Here is a 21437-nt window from a genome sequence, read left to right on the forward strand (position 1 = left end):
GACACTTTGTATGGGGCCGAATGCTTCAAAGTCTCTGGCAAACCGATCTTTGGTGACGATGGAAGGTGACGTAATCTCTGTCACTGCTTCTCAGCTGTAACTAGAACACTTTTGTCAGGGCCCAGGAAGGATGGAATGCTAGTCAAAGGCAGGGAATGGGGAAGGGAGTCAGGCCATGGCAGAAGATATCTGGTTTTCTGCCCAGGTTCTGCAGGACCACCTTGAGCTAGTGAAGGGCTGGACACTTTGGAGAAGTTTAGAATGCTGGTCCAAAGTTGGAGCTCAAGTCAGTGATGGAAGAGACCTGAGGAAATTTTGTCATAAGCATCTGTTTTACTGACCATTGGATAATTTTGATAATTTTTTTTGCCTGAAATAACAGGGGATGATCATTATTACAAAGAATGTAGAGATCAGTGCGCCAAGGAGATGTACAAGCCATAAGACCAAGGTAGACCAAAATGAGAGAGTTCTGCAAAAGAGACAGCCCCTGGAGGCTGTAGCGTCTTGAGCAACTCATATATATTTTTGATGCTTTCTTCCACTCAAATGTTGCCCCCGCCAGCGGGGACCCAGTTATTTGTGGGAGTCGAGGGGGACCCATACCTGCGGGAGAACGGGCAAGGAAGAGGAGCGAGTCCAAGCAGTGTCCTTGTCAAGGTCTGTTTATTGAGAGGAATGTACAGCATTTAAACTCTGAAGCAGGAATCGAAGCTTAGGGCAGGGGGAGTACTGGGAAGTGCCCAAGGACATAAGGTGAATCATTAAATTGCAAGATATCCTCCTTAGACAAAGAGGCAGCAGTCTTGGGGACATGTTCTTTCTTTGAAAAGGTCAAGCCCTTCTCAGGAATCTGCTCAGGGCAGGGCACTAGCTTTGCTTAGTCCGGCAGTCCGGTCCCCGACAAGATGTCCTGGTTTACATCTGCCTCTCAGCAAGTCCAGGGCTCACTGGTTCTGCAGGACAATGTTGTAGGTCACGTTAGAGCAGTTTGCAGGCTGCAGTTGATCCCTGGATGGTATCTGTAAGTAGAGTGAAAATCTGTGGGGACACGTATAGACTAGGGACAGAAAGAAAAATCACAGAGCTTAGGATAGACTCTTTATCTTGGGCATACTTGAACTTTCTAGATCTGTGGTCCTGGTAATTGGGGTGGTGGTAAAATGAGTCGCAAGACCAGGGATAGACAGTAGGTGAGAAGGTTTAAGCTGCTGACTCGCAGGGGTGTTTATCTGGGGTCTGTTTGCCCTGTGAGAGGTAGATATAAGTCATGACTCTCAAATGTATATGAATTTTTAAAAAGTTTGCAAAAAAGAGTTGAAAGCTTTAGTTACATTAGCATGAGCCCTGTCTTTAATCTGTATCTCTCTGAAATACAGATTAAATAATCTGAAGTTCTCATTGTGGCAAAAGCAATGTCTGCAAATAGCTGGAGTAGAATCAGGCCTTGACCATAGCTAAAGCTTGAGGACCCAAAAAGATGGTTCTGGGTTAAAAGCATGAACTTCTTTCTTCTGTCCAAAGGACTGGTTGAATATAGATTGGACGGGGATGTATTCAATATAATGAGAAGCAATTTTAAGTCTATATTTGTAATGTCCAAAATTAACCTGTAAGTTACCAACCAACAAGTAACCAACCAGGAACCAACCAAGTAACTTCCAGGAATGCTGGGAATTGTAGTTCTTGGGGAATAACAAAGCCTTATGGGAAAATACAGTGTCTATATAAGTCCCTGCAACACTTGGCTCGAAGCCATTCTCAGTTGGGAAGTTCTGGGAAATGGTCCTGACCAAAGTCCATCTCTTGGTCAATATTTACTAAAGCTTACTTCAAATTTGGTCCAAAATGGTGGAGTCTTCTTTTTTTTTTTTTTTTACAAGTCAGAGGCTTAACACATTTAGAAAACAACCAAAGGAATTTTAAAAGTTGAAGACTGACTATATTAATATTAGCCAATGCTTTACCAAAGATTATATTAATAGCTTCTTGGCTACTCGTTAATAATTCTCATTAATTTTCATTAATTAACTCCATTAATTAATGTTCACTTTCTGAACTTTCGAAGTCTTAACATCATAAATCATCTTTAACCCTCATTTTTTAATGTAAATCACCTCCTTAGATCTTTACAACTTGCACTTACATTCCTCAAATCATTTTATTAGACCCTCACAACTTAGTTCTTTACATGCATTTACACACCTTAAATTATTACCTTACATACATAAACTTTAAACCCTTTTTACCCCAATCTAATTATTTACCACAGGACATAGGTGTATAGTGATATGTATAGTAAAGCCATTATGTCTGGATTTGAGTGAAATGTACCAACAAAGCCTTTGCTATATTTGGGTTAATCAGTGGAGGCTGAGAAATTGTTTTGAGACTGTTTGAACCTATAAGAAATGTTGTCTTCCTGGAAAGTTGCACTAGGTGCTATGCTAGAGCTTACAGCTGCACAGATCCTGGCAAGCCTGGAGTTCTTACTTTTGATTATAGCTAGCCATGGTCCAAGGGACTGAGATCTGTGTGGGTTGTCTGCAGCAAGGGCAAGATAACTTTGGCAGTTGGAACTGTTCCCAGCCCCAATTAATCTTGTGTGTCGATTGAATAAAGTAACTGGAGTGAGCTAGTTGGGGGGGGGGAGGTCAATCTTTTCGAAGAAGGCTGACCCCCTCTATTCCTTGGGGGAAATGAAGGCTTAGCATCTTGGCGAGCTTCTCTCGGTTCAGTGGCACCTACAACCAATATCAATCAATATCCAGTCCCCACCATGGAGCTTCAAAGCTAGTTGATTACTGAGAGCAGTGACTGAAAAGCAATTCTTTTAATAAAGGAATAGTAAAAAAATAACCTTTTTGTTATAACAGTACTTTGATAGCTTGAGTTTGTTTTTTCAATGAAACCTGTTTTTAAGTTTATCTCTGTGTGAAACCATTGAGTCTGCCTTTCTCAGTAGAAGATCTAGTGGCTCTAGAAAAAGACCTAATTTTTACATATGAAATGGACTGACCAGGCAGCTGTAGGCTTGGGGAGGAGCTGTTTGCTTGCTGCTGCTAAACCGATAAAGCTATAGTTAGCCAACACCATTAGAGATCTGAGAAGGGTACCTCTGAGCAGCAAGTGTAATTAAAATAGCCTCTGTACGAATTAAAATGACACTTACACTCTGTCTGGACAGCGATCCTGGCTCTTCTACGGCAATCTCTATGGCCTCGCTGGGGTAGAGATCTTCAGTCTTTGGCTTCACTTGGGGCAGCATTTAAGTCTTTGGCTGACATACAGGGCAGCATTAACTCTTCAGCTGCCAGACCCAAAAGGTCTGAGAGATTTTTCTGTGGTGGAGGGACTCAGGAAAACTGACCTAGTTTGATAAGGCAGAGTAGGTCAGTTAACTCAAAAGTGTCCATAGTTTTGGGGAAAGCCCTGGTGGCAGACAAGGTATGGGGCAGCTCTTTGTTCAGTGCTAGCATTTCCAGGTGGAGTCTTCTCTGGAGATAGCTTTAGCTGCTGCTGTCAAAGGCCACACTTAGCATATCACTGAGAGGTTTGAAGGTCATCATCTAATCTGCTTTGTATATCTGATTCCAAACAAACTTTTTTTGTTTTTAGTTACATTCTTCAGGAACCTTGGTAGCATATATGATAGCATATACAGAAGACTAAAGCTTGTCTCTGTAAATGAATTACATTTGTACTTAGGATAACTACAAGCATGATTCTGAGCATGTGAAAGAATTCGATTACTTATAAGACCATTAACTTGCTTGTCTTAATTATGTTTAACATTTTACAAGTCAGTAGGTTTTATAAAATTAGGATTTCATTTAGTTTTATCCCTGTTACGTCTGAGCCTCAAAATTTTGAGTAGAAATTTTAATTGAGGATCCTTCAGCATAAAACATAACTCTAAACCACAGATCTATTCCACAGAGAGACTGGGATCCTTGCTTTCCTGATCCTCATGTAACTCTACAGAATGTTGCAGTTAAGTATATCCAAATTGCTAAAGCTTAATAAAGCTATGAAAGACAAAGGACAAGACACATACCTTCAATTGCGCCTCTGTTAGCCTCAATAGTCCTTAGGAATTAAACCTTATCTATAAAACCTTGTGTATAAAAACATTATCCATAAAAAAAAACCATATCCATCAAACATATGTCATTCTTTATCTAAAAAATTTTAGAGGCCTGGTGTTGAGCACAGCTAGCAACGGGGTTAAACATGTGTCTCTCAGTCCGTTTCTGTAATCTGAGTAGACCATTATAACCTTAGGAGCTCATGAATCTTAATCAAACATATTTTATTCACCAAATATATGTTGTTCATTATCTAAAACTTTTATTCTAGGGATAAAAGTCATTATACAAAAGTCTTGTCTGAATCCAAAATATCTTGGAGACTTGCTGTTGTCTCCTTAGAAGACATAAACAGCGGAGGCTCAGTATTATTGTAGATGCTGCCTTAGTTGGTTTATACCACGAGGTCATCTTACTCAAGATGGAGTTACATAGTAAGTATATCTCTAACCTCAGTAAAGATGGCTGCAAGCACTCCAAGGTAAGCCCGTCAGGCATATACCCATTTTTTTTTCTTTTAAAAATATCCATTTTTCCTAAACAATAGTTAATCCAAAATACATATACAAATATGCAGTAGCAAACTAAGATTACACACACACACACACACACACACACACACACACACACACACACACAATTAATTTTTATAGTTTTAGCTAACTTTTTGTTACAGATTCTAAAGAAGTTTTAAAACTACAACCAGTGAACTTACAAATCCTGAGATACACATTGTGACATAAAGCTTTTATTTTAGAAAATGTTTTAGAGGTACAAGAGGGGAATGTTCAGAGTTGAGTGAAGCAAGAGGAGTAAGAGCCAAGCAGCCGCAGTCCCTATTGGGGTTAGTTCACTTCTAGCTGCTCTAAAGCTCATGGTGCCTTTTCCTGGTTTGCTTCCCTTCTTCCTGTCAGAGTCAGGCAGCCTGCCTGATCCAGGACAGAGACTTTGAGGAAAACTTTTAAATAAGTTTGCTCTAGTCTGGAGAGAAAGGGCCTTAACTCAACTCCAGAGCCAGGTGTTTTCTAGAATGAAACAGTATTGTTTTGTCTAATATTATCTGTGCCCAAAACCATTCAGATCTCTGTGGGACTGAGTCCAGTGACCAGAGTGAGGTACTAGAGCAAACAGCAAAGATGGCAGAGACGAGCAAAGGAGGGTGGGAGGGAAGGAGCTCAGAGATGGTGCAAGCAGGAAAACAGGAAAGTATGCCCCCCTAGACTCATGCGTGCGAATGCTTGGTCTGTGGGGAATGGCTTTGCTGGGGGAAGTGTGTCACTGTGGGGGCAGGCTTTGAGGTTACACATGCTCAGACTCATTGATACAGTCTCCTTTTGTGCATGTGGATCAAGATGTAGAACTCTCAGCTCCTTCTCCAACTCTATGCCTCCATGTTTCCTGCCATGATGACAGTGGACTGAACCTCTGAAACCGTAAGCCAGCCCCAATGTTTTCTTTTATAAGAGTTGCCTTGGTCATGATGTCTCTTCACAGCAAAAACAAAACAACAACAAAACAAAACACCACCACTACCACCAATAAAACAACAACAACAACAACCCCACAAGGCTATAAGGCAGGGTTAAATAGAGGGGACAGGGTAAAGGAGGGAGAGGGAGGGACAACAAAGCCACATGGAAACTTACTACTGTAAAAGCTTCCTCACATGTATGCATATAGAAAGGGAATCTAAATTGCGTCACGGTCACCTTAGAATGAGGGAGACGACCTCCTTACTTTCATGATGGGTGGGAGGAGGCCACTGTTTCCTGGCTGACTAAACCCCAAGGTGGGGTGGCTCTGTATGGCTCAGTTCCCAGAGCAGCTCAGGGAGCACAATGCTGGCTGTTGCTTGGCCACCTCTAGGTGACCTTGTGGTTAGCCTCTCTGCAGTGCCTGCCACAGGCTTTCTTTGAATCTCTGAGAAACAGGATTCTGAGAAGTCAGCAGCAGCCTTGCTCTCACCGTCACAGCTCTAGGCCTCACACATTTGCTAGCCTAGAACTTTCCTTCCTAAGCCTTTAATTTTTTAAAAAAGTTTTATTTATACTTCATGTGCATTGGTGTTTTGCCAACATGTATGCCTGTGTGGGGGTGTCAGATCCCCTGGGACTGGAGTTACAGACACTTGTGAGCTGCCATGTGGGTGCTGGGTTTCTGGAAGAAAAGCCAGTGCTCTTAACCACTGAGCCCTCTCTCTAGTGCACTTTCCTTCTTTAGGGGACCAGCCAGAGGGTCAGGACCGGAGTGGGTCTGCTGTTGAAGCCGCCCCAGAGGCTGCTGCTGCTGCTATGCAAAACCTGGAGTCCAGAACCTACCCCAGGCTTCCTTGGTCAGAGGTGGGCCTCAGGGCTGGGCAGTGTCCAAGACAGCCATACAATACCTGCCTGCGAGTTATGTGGGTGACAACCAGCTATAACCACATACAGTGTTGTCGCAGGGAGCCAAGCACCCCCGCCTGTCAGATTTGGGGAAATGGGCTTCAGAGCTACCGCCACAGTGTCCCTCTTCACTGGGAGAGAGACATCTCCAGGGTGACTGAGGCAGGCAGGCTTGACAGACCCAACATTAGGTTCCATTCCAGGCTGGAGCAAAGTGGTAGTCGCCTTTCTACCCCACTATTGCTGCCTGTGCCCGGCTTGCTCATCTGCTGAGCCCTACATTTCTCTGGCTAGACTGTAAGTTCCCAAAAGCTGGAGACCCATCTTTTCACAGTGAGTCTTCAGCTCTGGGCAGGGTTTGACATATGCCGGGTCCTCAATGAACAGTAGTAGCTGAAGTATGGCTCTGTCTCCAGGGAGGACATGGTGACCGCTGACTCTGTTGTGAACAGACACAGGAGCAGCAGGGGAAGCCTGCGCAAGGCTTCTCAAGACAGCTCAGAGAGAAGTACCACTAATTTGGACATGGGAGAAATACACCCGCTACTGCATAATTACCCATCCCCCAAACTTAAGTCCACTTCCACGGTCAGTCTGCTTGTGATGTAAAAGGCTCGGTTGTGTGCTATGCTCTAGTGTCTGGATCCTGGACTCTAGGAGAAGCAAGGGAACAGGACACACCGGCACCCACACAGTACAGCTGGAAGTCAGCTACCGCCCCACCAACAAACTGTTCATTAGGCAGACAGAGGGAGGGGTTGTCTGGTCCCTGAAGCAGGTCTCTGGAGGCAGGCTCAGGCTGTAAACATCTTTGCCAGTCAGCCATAACCACTGATACTTGGACTCAGGAAGAAGGCTTTGCTCTTCCTCAGTGCTTCACCCAGGTAAGTCTTTGCCACCTGGATCGGCTGAGGTCTTGGAGTTCTCAACCTGGCAATGTCTATGTCGGCAGTACATTCAGTCAGGACTTGGGTCACTCAGGGTGAACGGTAGCACAGGCAAAGAGAAACCGAACAGTAAGATCTCAGGATGCAATGTGGGTTGGCACTTCTGCAGGGGAGGCTGGGGAGCAGGGTTCAAGAAGAGGAAGTGGGATGGGTATGGCTTTGGTGTGAGGTAGGCTGGAGTAGGAATGTAACTCTACGGGATGAAGAGGTGGCTTCTGTTTCTATTGGAGGGTGAGCTGAAGACTTGGGGGATACTCACTGGCCACACCAAGCAGACGGATAAGGACAATTAGTCCTTATTTCTAATGAATTAAAGTGAGGACGGGGCTGAGTGGCTGTGGACCAAGGGAGGGGACAAGGAGGCAGCAGGTGGCTATGCCATGTTGAGGGTCAAGGATGCTGTGGGAAGGTTGGTGAATGATCATATCTTTGCATGGTGGTTCTAACTGAAATTCTTTCACAGGAAGATGGCAGCTTCATTGCTGCTCCATTTCCCTCAGTTTCCTTAACCACAGCCAGAATCTTGACACTGGGTTCCCATGACCCTTGTGGTCTGAGTGTGATCCACTGGCTGTCACCGAATGGTCAGTCCTTGGTGAGGGGCCACCCCCTACAGCAAGTGTCTGTGGGATACAACTAACAAAACTGCCATGAAACCAGTGCCCAGCATTTCCTGAGCATGAAGTAGGTGTGCCCACCGCTCACCACATGGGGCACGTGGCTGACTCCAGACTCTGTTTCTCCTCTTAGGCAGGAAGGAGGCCTTCATCTGGGCTGCCCTTGTGTATGTGTGCCTTTCCTGCACAGACATGTCCCTCCTACCCTTTCTGGGATTTAAGGGGCCATGGTGTGCCTTGAGCACTCATTCTTCACGGGTGCCCAGCAATCTGTATCTCTGTAGACACAAATGGGCAGCTGTGGAAGGGGTCCTCTACATTGGGATGACTTCTGTCGTTACCACAGATGTGCTCAGAGTTCAGAAGTGCCCAATGGCATAGATGCTTAGGAGTATGGTGGCTGGCAGATGCAAACTTCAGTGTTCTACTTTGGAGTGCTAGAAGCCACTTCAACAGGGCATCAGTCACAGAGGCCAGTTTGTAACTGGGTAGACCTGGATTAAAAAACATGTAGAGAGGCCGTCTTGGCTTTGGTTGGGCCCTGTGTAATTGCTCCTGCGTTTTGAACAGGGCAGTCCTGTCTTGCCTGACGGCCACCTAGCCTGGCACTTAGGCTGTTTCTCCCTTCAAGCCAGGCTCAGCCTTTAGCTTGGAAGTAGGAAGGATGGCGCTGCAAGAGTGGCGCTGCAAGAGTAAGTTCAACGGGGGGGGGGGGGGGGGGGACTTGCAACAGGAGCCCAGCCTGACAGGAAACTCAGGGAAACAGCTAGCCCTAGCCTAGGATGTCCCCGAGGTAGAAGTGAGGTTCAAACCCCAGATCCTCTGAGCATCCTCAGGTAGAGCTGAGCTGGGTAGGAAGAAATTCCTGGAACACTAGTCAGCTGGGGACAAGTGAGCTGGTCCCTGTACCCTAGGGGTGGCTGTGGCTGCTGAGACATGCTGTGTCCACTGGCTGGCTAGGCTGGGGCCCTGACATGTACATGTTAAGTGGCTTCATGTGAGGCACAAGTGCCCTTCTGCACTCTCCATCCACCCTTTGTGTCACTCTAGGTGCGCAGTGCTCTGACCACCTCGATTCTCCTGATCCTGCCGCAAAGTGTATGTTGCAGGGGACTGGCTTAGGGAGGGAAGGGCCAGCTGCAGGCTGTGGCCCCACATCAGGAGGCCTCTGTGGTCCACATGCCAGTGTACGTGGTGGGACTCCTTCCTCCAGACCCACAATCACTCCTGAAATGGAGGCTCACTTTTTTTTTTTCTTTTTTTTCGGAGCTGGGGACCGAACCCAGGGCCTTGCGCTTGCTAGGCAAGCGCTCTACCACTGAGCTAAATAAATCCCCAACCCCTGGAGGCTCACTCTTAAATACATGTCTTAACCTGTGTAACCCTCGCTGGGATGACAAGTGGGAGCAGCATTGTTGTTGTCTTGGTGGTTAGGAAGCAATCTCAGGAGGCTATGAAGGCTGCCCATATGCAAAGGAAAGAAATGCAGGTGAGGCTGAGGCACGGCCAACACCAGCCCTGCTGGCCAGGCACCTCCATGCTCGCCTGACCCCAGAGCTGGGTGACTGGAAGAAGTGGATACCCCAGTTCTCATCAGTCCTTTATTAGTACACATCAGACGGGGCCACCCTGCCAAAGGAGGAGTCTTTCCTCCATCAGTGTGAGTCCCCGCATGAAGGCCCATGAGGACATTGTTGTCACTGCTGGGACATTGACTAGGTGAGCTGAGCCTCATGAACTGAAGGACGACATCTACACCAGTTTGGCTACTGAATGACAGCTCTTTTCAACAAGACAGAAAACAGTTTTCAGCTTAACATGCAGGAGGCCAAGTGACCTGTGTGGAGTCTGCCCCACAGCTCTCCGTGCACGTGGCCTCCCTCCCCATTTCCCAGAAATCCCTGCTGTGGGTAAATGCGAGGCCAGGACTGTGTTCCCGGGGGAGAGAGATGGCATTGGCTGATGCAGGGCCACAGGTGTTCCACACTTTGTCCCTTAGTGGCCACTGGCAGAACTTTTAGCCAAAAGCAATCCGTATTGACCAGCAGGTTAAGCTGGAGGTTTTGCATTTATTCAGTTTTTCCAACACCAAAGGCATGGCGGGCAAGCTCGTCCAGCAGGGAGAACACCTGTGCGGAGGAGAGGCATCCCTACCAGAAGCAGGCTCCATCCAGGGAGGCGGCTGCCCTCAAGAGTTACGCTGGTCAGCAGTGTGATCACTTCAAGTTGCAGTTAGTGCAGAACAGCAGGCCATCTTGACAAACTAAGCCAGGAAGGCCCCTTGAAGCGAACGGAGGCACAACTGGGAGACAAGGCAAGTCTGTGACCCTCTGTAGCACAGATGTGCTTTACCTCTTACTGCCCGCTCTGATAAAAAGAGGACTGTATGAAACACAGACGTGTGTAAAAAAAGCAGATGACAGTGGGGCTTAATCTAAGCTTGGCATATAGAAAACTGTATTTAGCTGCTATAATCAAAATGTGAGAGATTAAAACTGATGATTACCATGTGGTTAAAGAAAAAAGTTCCATATATCCAGGACTTTGAAATGTACAATTAGAAGTACCTGATAGGACAGCGGAGGAACGCAGTCCACACCAGCAATGCAGGACAAAAGGAAGCGATGTTCATCAACCAAGGGCGGAGTCTGTTAGACCAGAGAGCTCTCCAACCCTGGATCTTCCCAGGAGAGAGGGGCCTGACTAGGGACCATAGAGACATCTCAGTGTGGACCTGGGGGTTCTCATGTGGCACCCACACAAGCACAGGATGGGGGGCACATCATGGGCATGGGCAGGGCAGGTAGGTCGAGGGACTCTGAAATGCCCATTCAAATGGCAGGAGCCACAGACCACCTTCTTGGCCTGGTGGGGAGCCCGTGACAGTCATCTATGGCCCTTACTCTCAAAGCAAAGGAAATGACGAAACAGGGCCTCAGCTGTGACAGTCAGGGCAGCACTGTCCAGACCTGGAGGGATGAGTCAATACTTCCTGCCCTGGGTCTAAGGTACTGACTGACACCTTAAGTCAAGCCTTCAAGTGGAGTGGCTGCCGACAGTCTTCCCTCAGCGGCTGGGGGCCTGTTATATGGTGGCCCTGGGTCTTACAGAGCATCTTCGAGGGCCGTGTGCCAGCAGGCTCCTCAGAATGCTGAGAGGACTGGTCAGAGGCAGGGGGCAGAATTCATGAGGCCCCGACTGAGCCTTGCTCCCATGTGAGCGAGTCATCAGCCCTGCTATCCAGTACAGTTCAGGGCAGGCTGGCAGAGCTGACTGGAACATCTCCTTTTCTAAGATGGGGAGTATCGTGACATTAGCATTTCTGTCTGTACAGAGTTACAATCCTATTAACAGGGGCTCAGCTGCTCTCTGAGGAGGACCATCTAACAGATGCTACCTCTATCAAAATCTCCACTGTCCCTAGCTTTGTGTCCAATACAGCTCTGTACTCGGCCAATAGACCCACCCCAGGCAGGGCCCTGAGGCAGGCAGGCCCGTCCTTGCAGTGTCTGGATAGAGTTTACCGCTGAGCTCTAATGGAGAGGCTTGAGTAGGAGCCCTGCATCCTAGTGGCACGTGGAATGTTCTACAGGAAGCCTGCTCCCACGGAAGGGACTGTGCAGTGCTGACTCTGGGTGGTGTGAATGTGGTTCTCCTCTGTGTAGCCACTGCACTCTGGCTGTGGGGACTCCAGAAGCAGAAATAGTTGTTCAAGGAGGAACAGTGGTGGCTGAAGCTTACGTAGCACAGGGTCCAGAAATACATTTGTGTCAGACAAGAATCTGAGCCCTAATCTGAGACCCTGCTCCTACAGTTCTCGGACTCCAGCCCTGGGAGCCACTTGCTCTGCTCCCTGTGTGGCTAGTCTGTGTTTGGGCTCCAAGGCTGGAGTGAGGCTGCCCGCCAGAGTTTTGCACAAGTTCCTGTGCTGCAGTTTGATAACCAACTTCTCCTTCTGAGAGTAAATTGGCAGAGCTTCTGGGGAGGGGATGGAAGAGATGTGGCTCTGTTGTGGACTGGTGTGTCTGACAGTGGATATGGAGCAGGGGACCTGACATGGCTCTAATGGGAGCAAGGTCACAGGGTCAGCTAAGGGCCTGGAAAACTTGATCTGCATTTTGGTAAACAGTGCACTAGAAGAAGCACAGTTGCCTCTTTGTAAAGAGTTCCAGGGTGTTGAACCAATGTGAAAGCATGCTGAGAAAGAGACACTGGTTCAGGAGGGTCTCCGATAGTGGGTCCCTGTGTTCAGATGTCCAAGGGGCTCACGATGGTGAAGCCAGAGTCCTTGCTGCTGTCATCATCTGGGCTGGAGCTAGGGTTGCTGGAGGAGGCTGAGGCTGGGCCCATCAGTGGGTCTGAGAACACCAGTGGGGAGCAGGTTGGGACTCGACTTTTCCCAGACGTGTTTCTGAGGGTGAGCAGGGGCTGGGCCTGGCCTGAGAAGGCCTCCTTCGCACGGTGCCCCTCATCTTCTTTAGAAACCAGAATGAAGTCGTCTGAGGTCGCTCCACCTGTGCACCCTGGCATCTCTGAAGAGGCCTGTGAAGTAAAACCAGAGGAGAAAGAGTGTGACTGCAGGAGTGACTGACAGCACTGAACAGAGGAGGCCTGGGTGGTCCTGCTTCAAGGCCTGGAGCCCAGACATGAGGCGGTGGTGCTGGGCTAGTATGGCCTTGTGAGCCCCTCTGAAACCAAACACTTCCCAGGAGACAAAAACCAAGTTCCTGTTTGATGCTGCAAGGAAAGGCAGCTTCCCCGCTGTAGGAGGGCCAGCCCAGGAGCTGGCCACCAGGCCATAGGTGCCATTCCTGGTACCGGTCTTACCAGAATCCCTTGTAAGCTTAAATCTCACATCTGTGAGACAGGTGAGGCCCACACCCCTCCTGCTCTGTGGTTACAGTATTATGTATGTGCAGACTCACAAAAGAGGCTTTTTAGTGTGCGCTACCACACCTGGAGTGACTGTGCTATCTCACGGCTATCGAATCTTGGGTGCACATGTGTGGGTCTCCTGGAGCAATGGCGGAAACTGGTAGGTACCAGGGATAAAGTGTAAGTCAAGAAAAAGAAATAGGAAAATCAAGGAAAACATAGTTCAGTGGGGAAACGCATCGCACTGATTTAGTCCACAATTATTTTCTGCTTTACAAAACTTTAAGTAGACTTTTATGTCCCAGCTGACAGACTCTAATTATCTGTGGGCAGACATAAAGATTTTGGGTTAGCTGGTAATGGTGGCTCTCACTTTTAATCCTAGCACTTAGAGAGTAGCTTGGCCTATAGAGTGAGACCCTGTCTGGCAAAATAAAGTTAGTTAGCAGAGCTGTAATCTTGCCCTGTAGTTCCCAATCTCCCAAAAGTGAGTCCTTCCAGTGATTTCAAAAGGATTTAAAAATTCCACTGCCATTTTTTGAGGAAAAACTGGGCAAAGACTTGAGGAGAATTAGAACTTTGCCACAATTTGTAGACAATAATATCCTAATTGCAAGCTTGACTATGGGGACTCAGATAAAAATGTCTAAGAGGCTTTAAATGTTTTGGTTGAAATGGCATCAAGGTCTCTAAGGGAAAAAAAAAACTACTGTCCAAGACTGATCTGAGCTTTGTAATATCCCAGGGACAAAGCCTTAACCAAACGAGATGCTGGCAACGTGCCAGGCCAGCAGTCCTAACCATAGAAGCAGCTGTGAGGACTTTTAGGCATGGCTGGTCCCCACTCTATTTAGATTCCCAAATCTTAGTTAACCACAAAGCCTCACATATGTAAGTTACATGGAACAGAGACTCATTTCTTTCAATGGGGCGCACAGTGCAATCAAAGCTTTTATGAAGCTCAAGGGGCAGTTGACCAATGCTATCGCTTTACGTCTACCAGACCTAAATATATGATTTGATTTGGACAGACAGGGAAGACAAGGTCACAGCTGGTGTGTTAATGCAGATGCTCCGTCCTCTAAGAAGAGTGATGGTCAGTTTCTGTAAAGAGTTATATGCTGTGTCCCAAGGATGGACATTGTGCTTAATCAAACAACAGAAACAGAAACTTGACTACAGGAGGCACTGACGTGAGCACCCCATAGCAGCTCTCTAGTGCTCTGAGACCCTGCGCAGTACACTACTGTCTGACAAACGGCCAGATGGTATAGTACAGTTCCAGGAGCTAGATGTCCTCCATGTGACTTTAAACCTTGATAGACGTGCACCCCAGTTATACTGCATGCAGGGCCCTAGGAAATATTAGTGCATGATGCACTTGTGTCCTCATGCAAGAAGGCCTCTTCAGAGCCCCCTGCTGAGCGCTGAAGAAGCACAGTGTGTGGGCAGGAGCAGTTCTATGGTTAGGAGTTCTCTCTAGGCTGGCTTTGTAGCAGTCTCTTCCCATAGGCCCCCTGAGCCAATAACACCTGCCCTTGAGAACTTCAGCTCAAAGCACTCAAGAAATAGACCTGAGTTGGGCACTAGACCTAGGAAAAGGAAAACTGCCTATCCAGATACCCACATTGTCTTCTTGATCATGCAAGTCTGGGAACAGAGGTCTCTATGTCAACAGTAAGAAATTAAACACGGAAGGGGACTGTCAGACTGCTCTAGGCAGCAAATGTTCTAAGAAAGTAGCTACAGAGGGCATCTGAGGAGACACTGAGATAAAAGGAAACTGTGCAGCTGCCTCTGCAGTTGAACCTCGGCCTTGGCCTTGTCTCTAAAGACTTTGCAGCTGCCTTTGATTCTTGGCCTGTTCTAGAATAGATTTTACTCTTCACTCACAGGAAATAAGGACAGGCTTCCAAATATGTACTGCTTTACAGGGGTGGCTTACAGACAGTCAAGGAAAAAGCTTGCCAGCTAGGAACAGTGGTATGGGCAATTTTTAGTGATTCAAATAATTAAACTCATGGAATATGGTAAGGACCTCAGCCTTAGAGAGCAAAGGTAAAGAATACACAGAATACACTGCAAATAAAACTACCTTCAAAAGAATCACTTGTGATCCATTGGTGAGAGTGGTACAGGCCAGGGCATACTGTCAGGAGAGGCCTGGCAAGGAAGTGGCACAGTCAAGCTAGACTTAAGTGCCTACTGATGGCTAGAGGCCTTCCTCTGCAGAAGAAAAAAAGCAGAAGAGGCCACAAGAAGACTTCTAGAGGACATCAAATCAAGGACGGACTAAGGACTCCCTTAGTTTATTCAAAGTGACAAACACTTGTTTTTATTTCCAAGACAGGAGTTGAGGTTCCCTAGATGCAACATGGACACCTTAGATACCTGGCAAGGCTAGAAGGGTCATTTGCAAGTTCACCAAGTTCATTTGGTCACCTTGGGCCAAGCTGTGTCGTGGAAAGCCTAGCACTGAACTTCAGAGTTCAACTAAAAAATAAAGAGCACCTATTTGGGATCACGTGCCCGCTGACAGGACACCTGCTTGTTGGGGGTTCTGAGGTGGACGAGGGCACTTGTCTGCCCTGAAGTCACTCACTCCTCCCATATGCTCAGCCTAGCTCCTTCCCATAAGGAGCATTCAGTAGCATCGTTGCAGTGGTTACTGGCTCTGCACTTACCGAGAGGCCAACGCACCTGGCTCTACATGTTCTTACAACCGTGGAAAGCCACAGAACTATCCCTGGGGCAGTGTAAGTCCAGCAAATGGTTAGTGTCCCTCAAAGAAGTTTTTATGTGCTATTTTTTTTAAAGATTTATTATATATAAGTACACTGTAGCTGTCTTTAGATAACACCAGTAGAGGGTATCAGATCTCATTACAGGTGGTTGTGAGCCACCATGTGGTTGCTGGGATTTGAACTCAGGACCTCTGGAAGAGCAGTCTGTGCTCTTAACCACTGAGCCATCTCTCCAGCCCCTTTATGTGCTATTTTTATAGTCAACTAAAAATTCATATTAATTTTAAAAGTTCCAACTAAAAGTAGTTGGTGAGTCTATGTGCAACAATGTTTACACAGGGAAGGGAAATCTGGAGAAACTTATCAAATAAAAATGCTAATGTTGCATGTATGTCGGTAAAAAGGCACTCATACACTTTACAAGTTGGCTAGAGTTCTGCATCTGGAGGAAACCCCTTAAAATTAGAAAACAAAACATTTCCACACTGAGATTTTGCCAAGATTCATTTTTAAGGATGGACTTTGACTTTTTAAGAGATGTCCCTGGAACACCAGTCCTCATAGTATAACCACACCTATGATCCCCACACTTCGGAGGCTGAGGCAGGAGCATCTGAGGTTTTGTAGGCCATATAGGAAGGTCCTGACTCAGGAAACCAAACAAAACCAGTTCAATTTTAAAGTTCAGGTTGCAGGAAGTCATTGTGAGGGCTCAGTGGGCAAAGGTGCCTGCCACCCTTGGAACCCCACAGTAGGAGAGGACCCCTGGAAGGTTTCTTTCTTTTTTTTTTTTCCTTTATTTTATTTTATTTTATTTTATTTTTTTTATTAACTTGAATATTTCTTATTTACATTTCGAGTGTTATTCCCTTTCCCGGTTTCTGGGCAAACATCCCCCTAATCCCTCCCCCTCTCCTTCTTTATGGGTGTTCCCCTCCCCATCCTCCCCCCATTGCCGCCCTCCCCCCAATAATCTAGTTCACTGGGGGTTCAGTCTTAGCAGGACCCAGGGCTTCCCCTTCCACTGGTGCTCTTACTAGGATATTCATTGCTACCTATGGGGTCAGAGTCCAGGGTCAGTCCATGTATAGTCTTTAGGTAGTGGCTTAGTCCCTGGAAGCTCTGGTTGCTTGGCATTGTTGTACTTTTGGGGTCTCGAGCCCCTTCAAGCTCTTCCAGTTCTTTCTCTGATTCCTTCAATAGGGGACCTATTCTCAGTTCAGTGGTTTGCTGCTGGCATTCGCCTCTGTATTTGCTGTATTCTGGCTGTGTCTCTCAGGAGAGATCTACATCCGGCTCCTGTCGGTCTGCACTTCTTTGCTTCATCCATCTTGTCTAATTGGGTGGCTGTATATGTATGGGCCACATGTGGGGCAGGCTCTGAATGGGTGTTCCTTCAGTCTCTGTTTTAATCTTTGCCTCTCCCTTCCCTGCCAAGGGTATTCTTTTTCCTCATTTAAAGAAGGAGTGAAGCATTCACATTTTGATCATCCGTTTTGAGTTTCGTTTGTTCTAGGGATCTAGGGTAATTCAAGCATTTGGGCTAATAGCAACTTATCAATGAGTGCATACCATGTATGTCTTTCTGTGATTGGGTTAGCTCACTCAGGATGATATTTTCCAGTTCCAACCATTTGCCTACGAATTTCATAAACTCGTTGTTTTTGATAGCTGAGTAATATTCCATTGTGTAGATGTACCACATTTTCTGTATCCATTCCTCTGTTGAAGGGCATCTGGGTTCTTTCCAGTTTCTGGCTATTATAAATAAGGCTGCGATGAACATAGTGGAGCACGTGTCTCTTTTATATATTGAGGCATCTTTTGGGTATATGCCCAAGAGAGGTATAGCTGGATCCTCAGGCAGTTCAATGTCCTATTTTCTGAGGAACCTCCAGACTGATTTCCAGAATGGTTTTACCAGTCTGCAATCCCACCAACAATGGAGGAGTGTTCCTCTTTCTCCACATCCTCGCCAGCATCTGCTGTCACCTGAGTTTTTGATCTTAGCCATTCTCACTGGTGTGAGGTGAAATCTCAGGGTTGTTTTGATTTGCATTTCCCTTATGACTAAAGATGTTGAACATTTCTTTAGGTGTTTCTCGGCCATTCGGCATTCCTCAGCTGTGAATTCTTTGTTTAGCTCTGAACCCCATTTTTTAATAGGGTTATTTGTTTCCCTGCGGTCTAACTTTTTGAGTTCTTTGTATATTTTGGATATAAGGCCTCTATCTGTTGTAGGATTGGTAAAGACCTTTTCCCAATCTGTTGGTTGCCGTTTTGTCCTAACCACAGTGTCCTTTGCCTTACAGAAGCTTTGCAGTTTTATGAGATCCCATTTGTCGATTCTTGATCTTAGAGCATAAGCCATTGGTGTTTTGTTCAGGAAATTTTTTCCAGTGCCCATGTGTTCCAGATGCTTCCCTAGTTTTTCTTCTATTAGTTTGAGTGTGTCTGGTTTGATGTGGAGGTCCTTGATCCACTTGGACTTAAGCTTTGTACAGGGTGATAAGCATGGATCGATCTGCATTCTTCTACATGTTGCCCTCCAGTTGAACCAGCACCATTTGCTGAAAATGCTATCTTTTTTCCATTGGATGGTTTTGGCTCCTTTGTCAAAAATCAAGTGACCATAGGTGTGTGGGTTCATTTCTGGGTCTTCAATTCTATTCCATTGGTCTATCTGTCTGTCTCTGTACCAATACCATGCAGTTTTTATCACTATTGCTCTGTAATACTGCTTGAGTTCAGGGATAGTGATTCCCCCTGAAGTCCTTTTATTGTTGAGGATAGCTTTAGCTATCCTGGGTTTTTTGTTATTCCAGATGAATTTGCAAATTGTTCTGTCTAACTCTTTGAAGAATTGGATTGGTATTTTGATGGGGATTGCATTGAATCTGTATATTGCTTTTGGTAAAATGGCCATTTTTACTATATTAATCCTGCCAATCCATGAGCATGGGAGATCTTTCCATCTTCTGAGGTCTTCTTCAATTTCTTTCCTCAGTGTCTTGAAGTTCTTATTGTACAGATCTTTTACTTGCTTGGTTAAAGTCACACCGAGGTACTTTATATTATTTGGGTCTATTATGAAGGGTGTCGTTTCCCTAATTTCTTTCTCGGCTTGTTTCTCTTTTGTATAGAGGAAGGCAACTGATTTATTTGAGTTAATTTTATACCCAGCCACTTTGCTGAAGTTGTTTATCAGCTTTAGTAGTTCTCTGGTGGAACTTTTGGGATCACTTAAATATACTATCATGTCATCTGCAAATAGTGATATTTTGACCTCTTCTTTTCCGATCTGTATCCCCTTGATCTCCTTTTGTTGTCTGATTGCTCTGGCTAGAACTTCAAGAACTATATTGAATAAGTAGGGAGAGAGTGGGCAGCCTTGTCTAGTCCCTGATTCTAGTGGGATTGCTTCAAGTTTCTCTCCATTTAGTTTAATGTTAGCAACTGGTTTGCTGTATATGGCTTTTACTATGTTTAGGTATGGGCCTTGAATTCCTATTCTTTCCAGGACTTTTATCATGAAGGGGTGTTGAATTTTGTCAAATGCTTTCTCAGCATCTAATGAAATGATCATGTGGTTCTGTTTTTTCAGTTTGTTTATATAATGGATCACGTTGATGGTTTTCCGTATATTAAACCATCCCTGCATGCCTGGGATGAAGCCTACTTGATCATGGTGGATGATTGTTTTGATGTGCTCTTGAATTCGGTTTGCCAGAATTTTATTGAGTATTTTTGCGTCGATATTCATAAGGGAAATTGGTCTGAAGTTCTCTTTCTTTGTTGTGTCTTTGTGTGGTTTAGGTATAAGAGTAATTGTGGCTTCGTAGAAGGAATTCGGTAGGGCTCCATCTGTTTCAATTTTGTGGAATAGTTTGGATAATATTGGTATGAGGTCTTCTATGAAGGTTTGATAGAATTCTGCACTAAACCCGTCTGGACCTGGGCTCTTTTTGGTTGGGAGACCTTTAATGACTGCTTCTATTTCCTTAGGAGTTATGGGGTTGTTTAACTGGTTTATATGTTCCTGATTTAACTTCGATACCTGGTATCTGTCTAGGAAATTGTCCATTTCCTGAAGATTTTCAAATTTTGTTGAATATAGGTTTTTATAGTAAGATCTGATGATTTTTTGAATTTCCTCTGAATCTGTAGTTATGTCTCCCTTTTCATTTCTGATTTTGTTAATTTGGACACACTCTCTGTGTCCTCTCGTTAGTCTGGCTAAGGGTTTATCTATCTTGTTGATTTTCTCAAAGAACCAACTTTTAGTTCTGTTGATTCTTTCTATGGTCCTTTTTGTTTCTACTTGGTTGATTTCAGCTCTGAGTTTGATTATTTCCTGCCTTCTACTCCTCCTGGGTGTATTTGCTTCTTTTTGTTCTAGAGCTTATAGGTGTGCTGTCAAGCTGCTGACATATGCTCTTTCCTGTTTCTTTCTGCAGGCACTCAGCGCTATGAGTTTTCCTCTTAGCACAGCTTTCATTGTGTCCCATAAGTTTGAGTATGTTGTATCTTCATTTTCATTAAATTCTAAAAAGTTTTTAATTTCTTTCTTTATTTCTTCCTTGACCAGGTTATCATTGAGTAGAGCATTGCTCAATTTCCACGTATATGTGGGCATTCTTCCCTTATTGTTATTGAAGACCAGTTTTAGGCCGTGGTGGTCCGATAGCACGCATGGGATTATTTCTATCTTTCTGTACCTGTTGAGGCCCGTTTTTTGACCAATTATATGGTCAATTTTGGAGAAAGTACCATGAGGAGCTGAGAAGAAGGTATATTCTTTTGCTTTAGGATACAATGTTCTATAAATATCTGTTAAGACCATTTGGCTCATGACTTCTCTTAGTCTGTCGGAAGGTTTCTTTCAATCTTCACATATATGTTACCCATAAGTACATACTAAAATGTAAAAGTTGAATATGAGCTAGACATGAACAACTGTGTTCTGTTGGCCAGTGCTACACAGTAAGAAGTGTGGAGGAGCTGCAGTTGTACTGGCAGGGGACACAGGGTCTCCTGTCTAGCCCCCTTCACTCCAGTCTTGTTCAGTTCCTGATAAACAGCTAGGACTAAGCCAACACAGAAGCCCTAAGACCCCTCTAGTCAGAACACCCCGTAGAATGACTCTCGGATGCTGACACCAATCAGGAACAGTTTTAAAACCAAACCAAACCAAACCAAACCCAAACCAAACCAAACCAAACCAAACCAATCCCAAACCCAAACCAACGAACCAAGCAGAGTGAAGCAGAAAGAAAACCTCAAATGTGACTGACACAATCTTATGTGATGGTAGGTTCTAGAAGATGTACTGTGCCTCTCACAGAGGACATTTGCGGATTCTGTCTTATCAGATAGACAGTAATGTAATGAGAATTATTCCCCATGAAGGTAAGAGAGCAATTTAGGCACAAAGGGAACTAACCAAGAGAAACCCACCCCAGTCAGCATTAGGAAGATTACAGAGTCCTTCCAGTGTTAGTGGACTGGAGATACCAGCTGGAAGCAATTGACCCATCGCTCTCAGAGAGCTCACTTCTCATCTCAGAGGGTGGCTGGAGGCTCAGACCGATGCTGGCACACAGTCTCATGCAGCAGGCACTGTGCAACTCTCAGACCCAAGTCTCACTGTCAACACCTCCAGCTCTGGAGTGCTTGGCCTGTGCAACAGTCCAGGGTACTCAGGGCTCAGGTGTGTCCACTCACAGCTGAACTTCCTATGTGACACGCCCAAGTTCTTTGATAGGACTATCCTTATTCAGAACTT

General features: G+C 45.6%; 1 protein-coding gene across 15 annotated transcripts in view; it reads right to left on the reverse strand.

Moving 5' to 3' along the window:
• Window positions 1–649: 649 nt before the first annotated feature.
• The window catches only part of Tbc1d5 (TBC1 domain family, member 5), a 529632-nt gene continuing 508844 nt past the window's right edge, over window positions 650–21437 (reverse strand). For 8 of the 15 annotated variants that reach the window (XM_087567202.1, XM_087567207.1, XM_087567204.1 and 5 more), the window contains one exon: window positions 9621–12575. In XM_087567202.1, the coding sequence (XP_087423328.1) occupies window positions 12282–12575 (294 nt within the window). In that variant the 3' untranslated portion in view covers window positions 9621–12281. 15 annotated transcript variants of the gene reach the window in all.

Source organism: Rattus norvegicus, chromosome 9, assembly GCF_021556685.1.
Source record: "Rattus norvegicus strain SHRSP/BbbUtx chromosome 9, alternate assembly SHRSP_T2T, whole genome shotgun sequence".
In the NCBI taxonomy this organism is placed as follows: domain Eukaryota; kingdom Metazoa; phylum Chordata; class Mammalia; order Rodentia; family Muridae; genus Rattus; species Rattus norvegicus.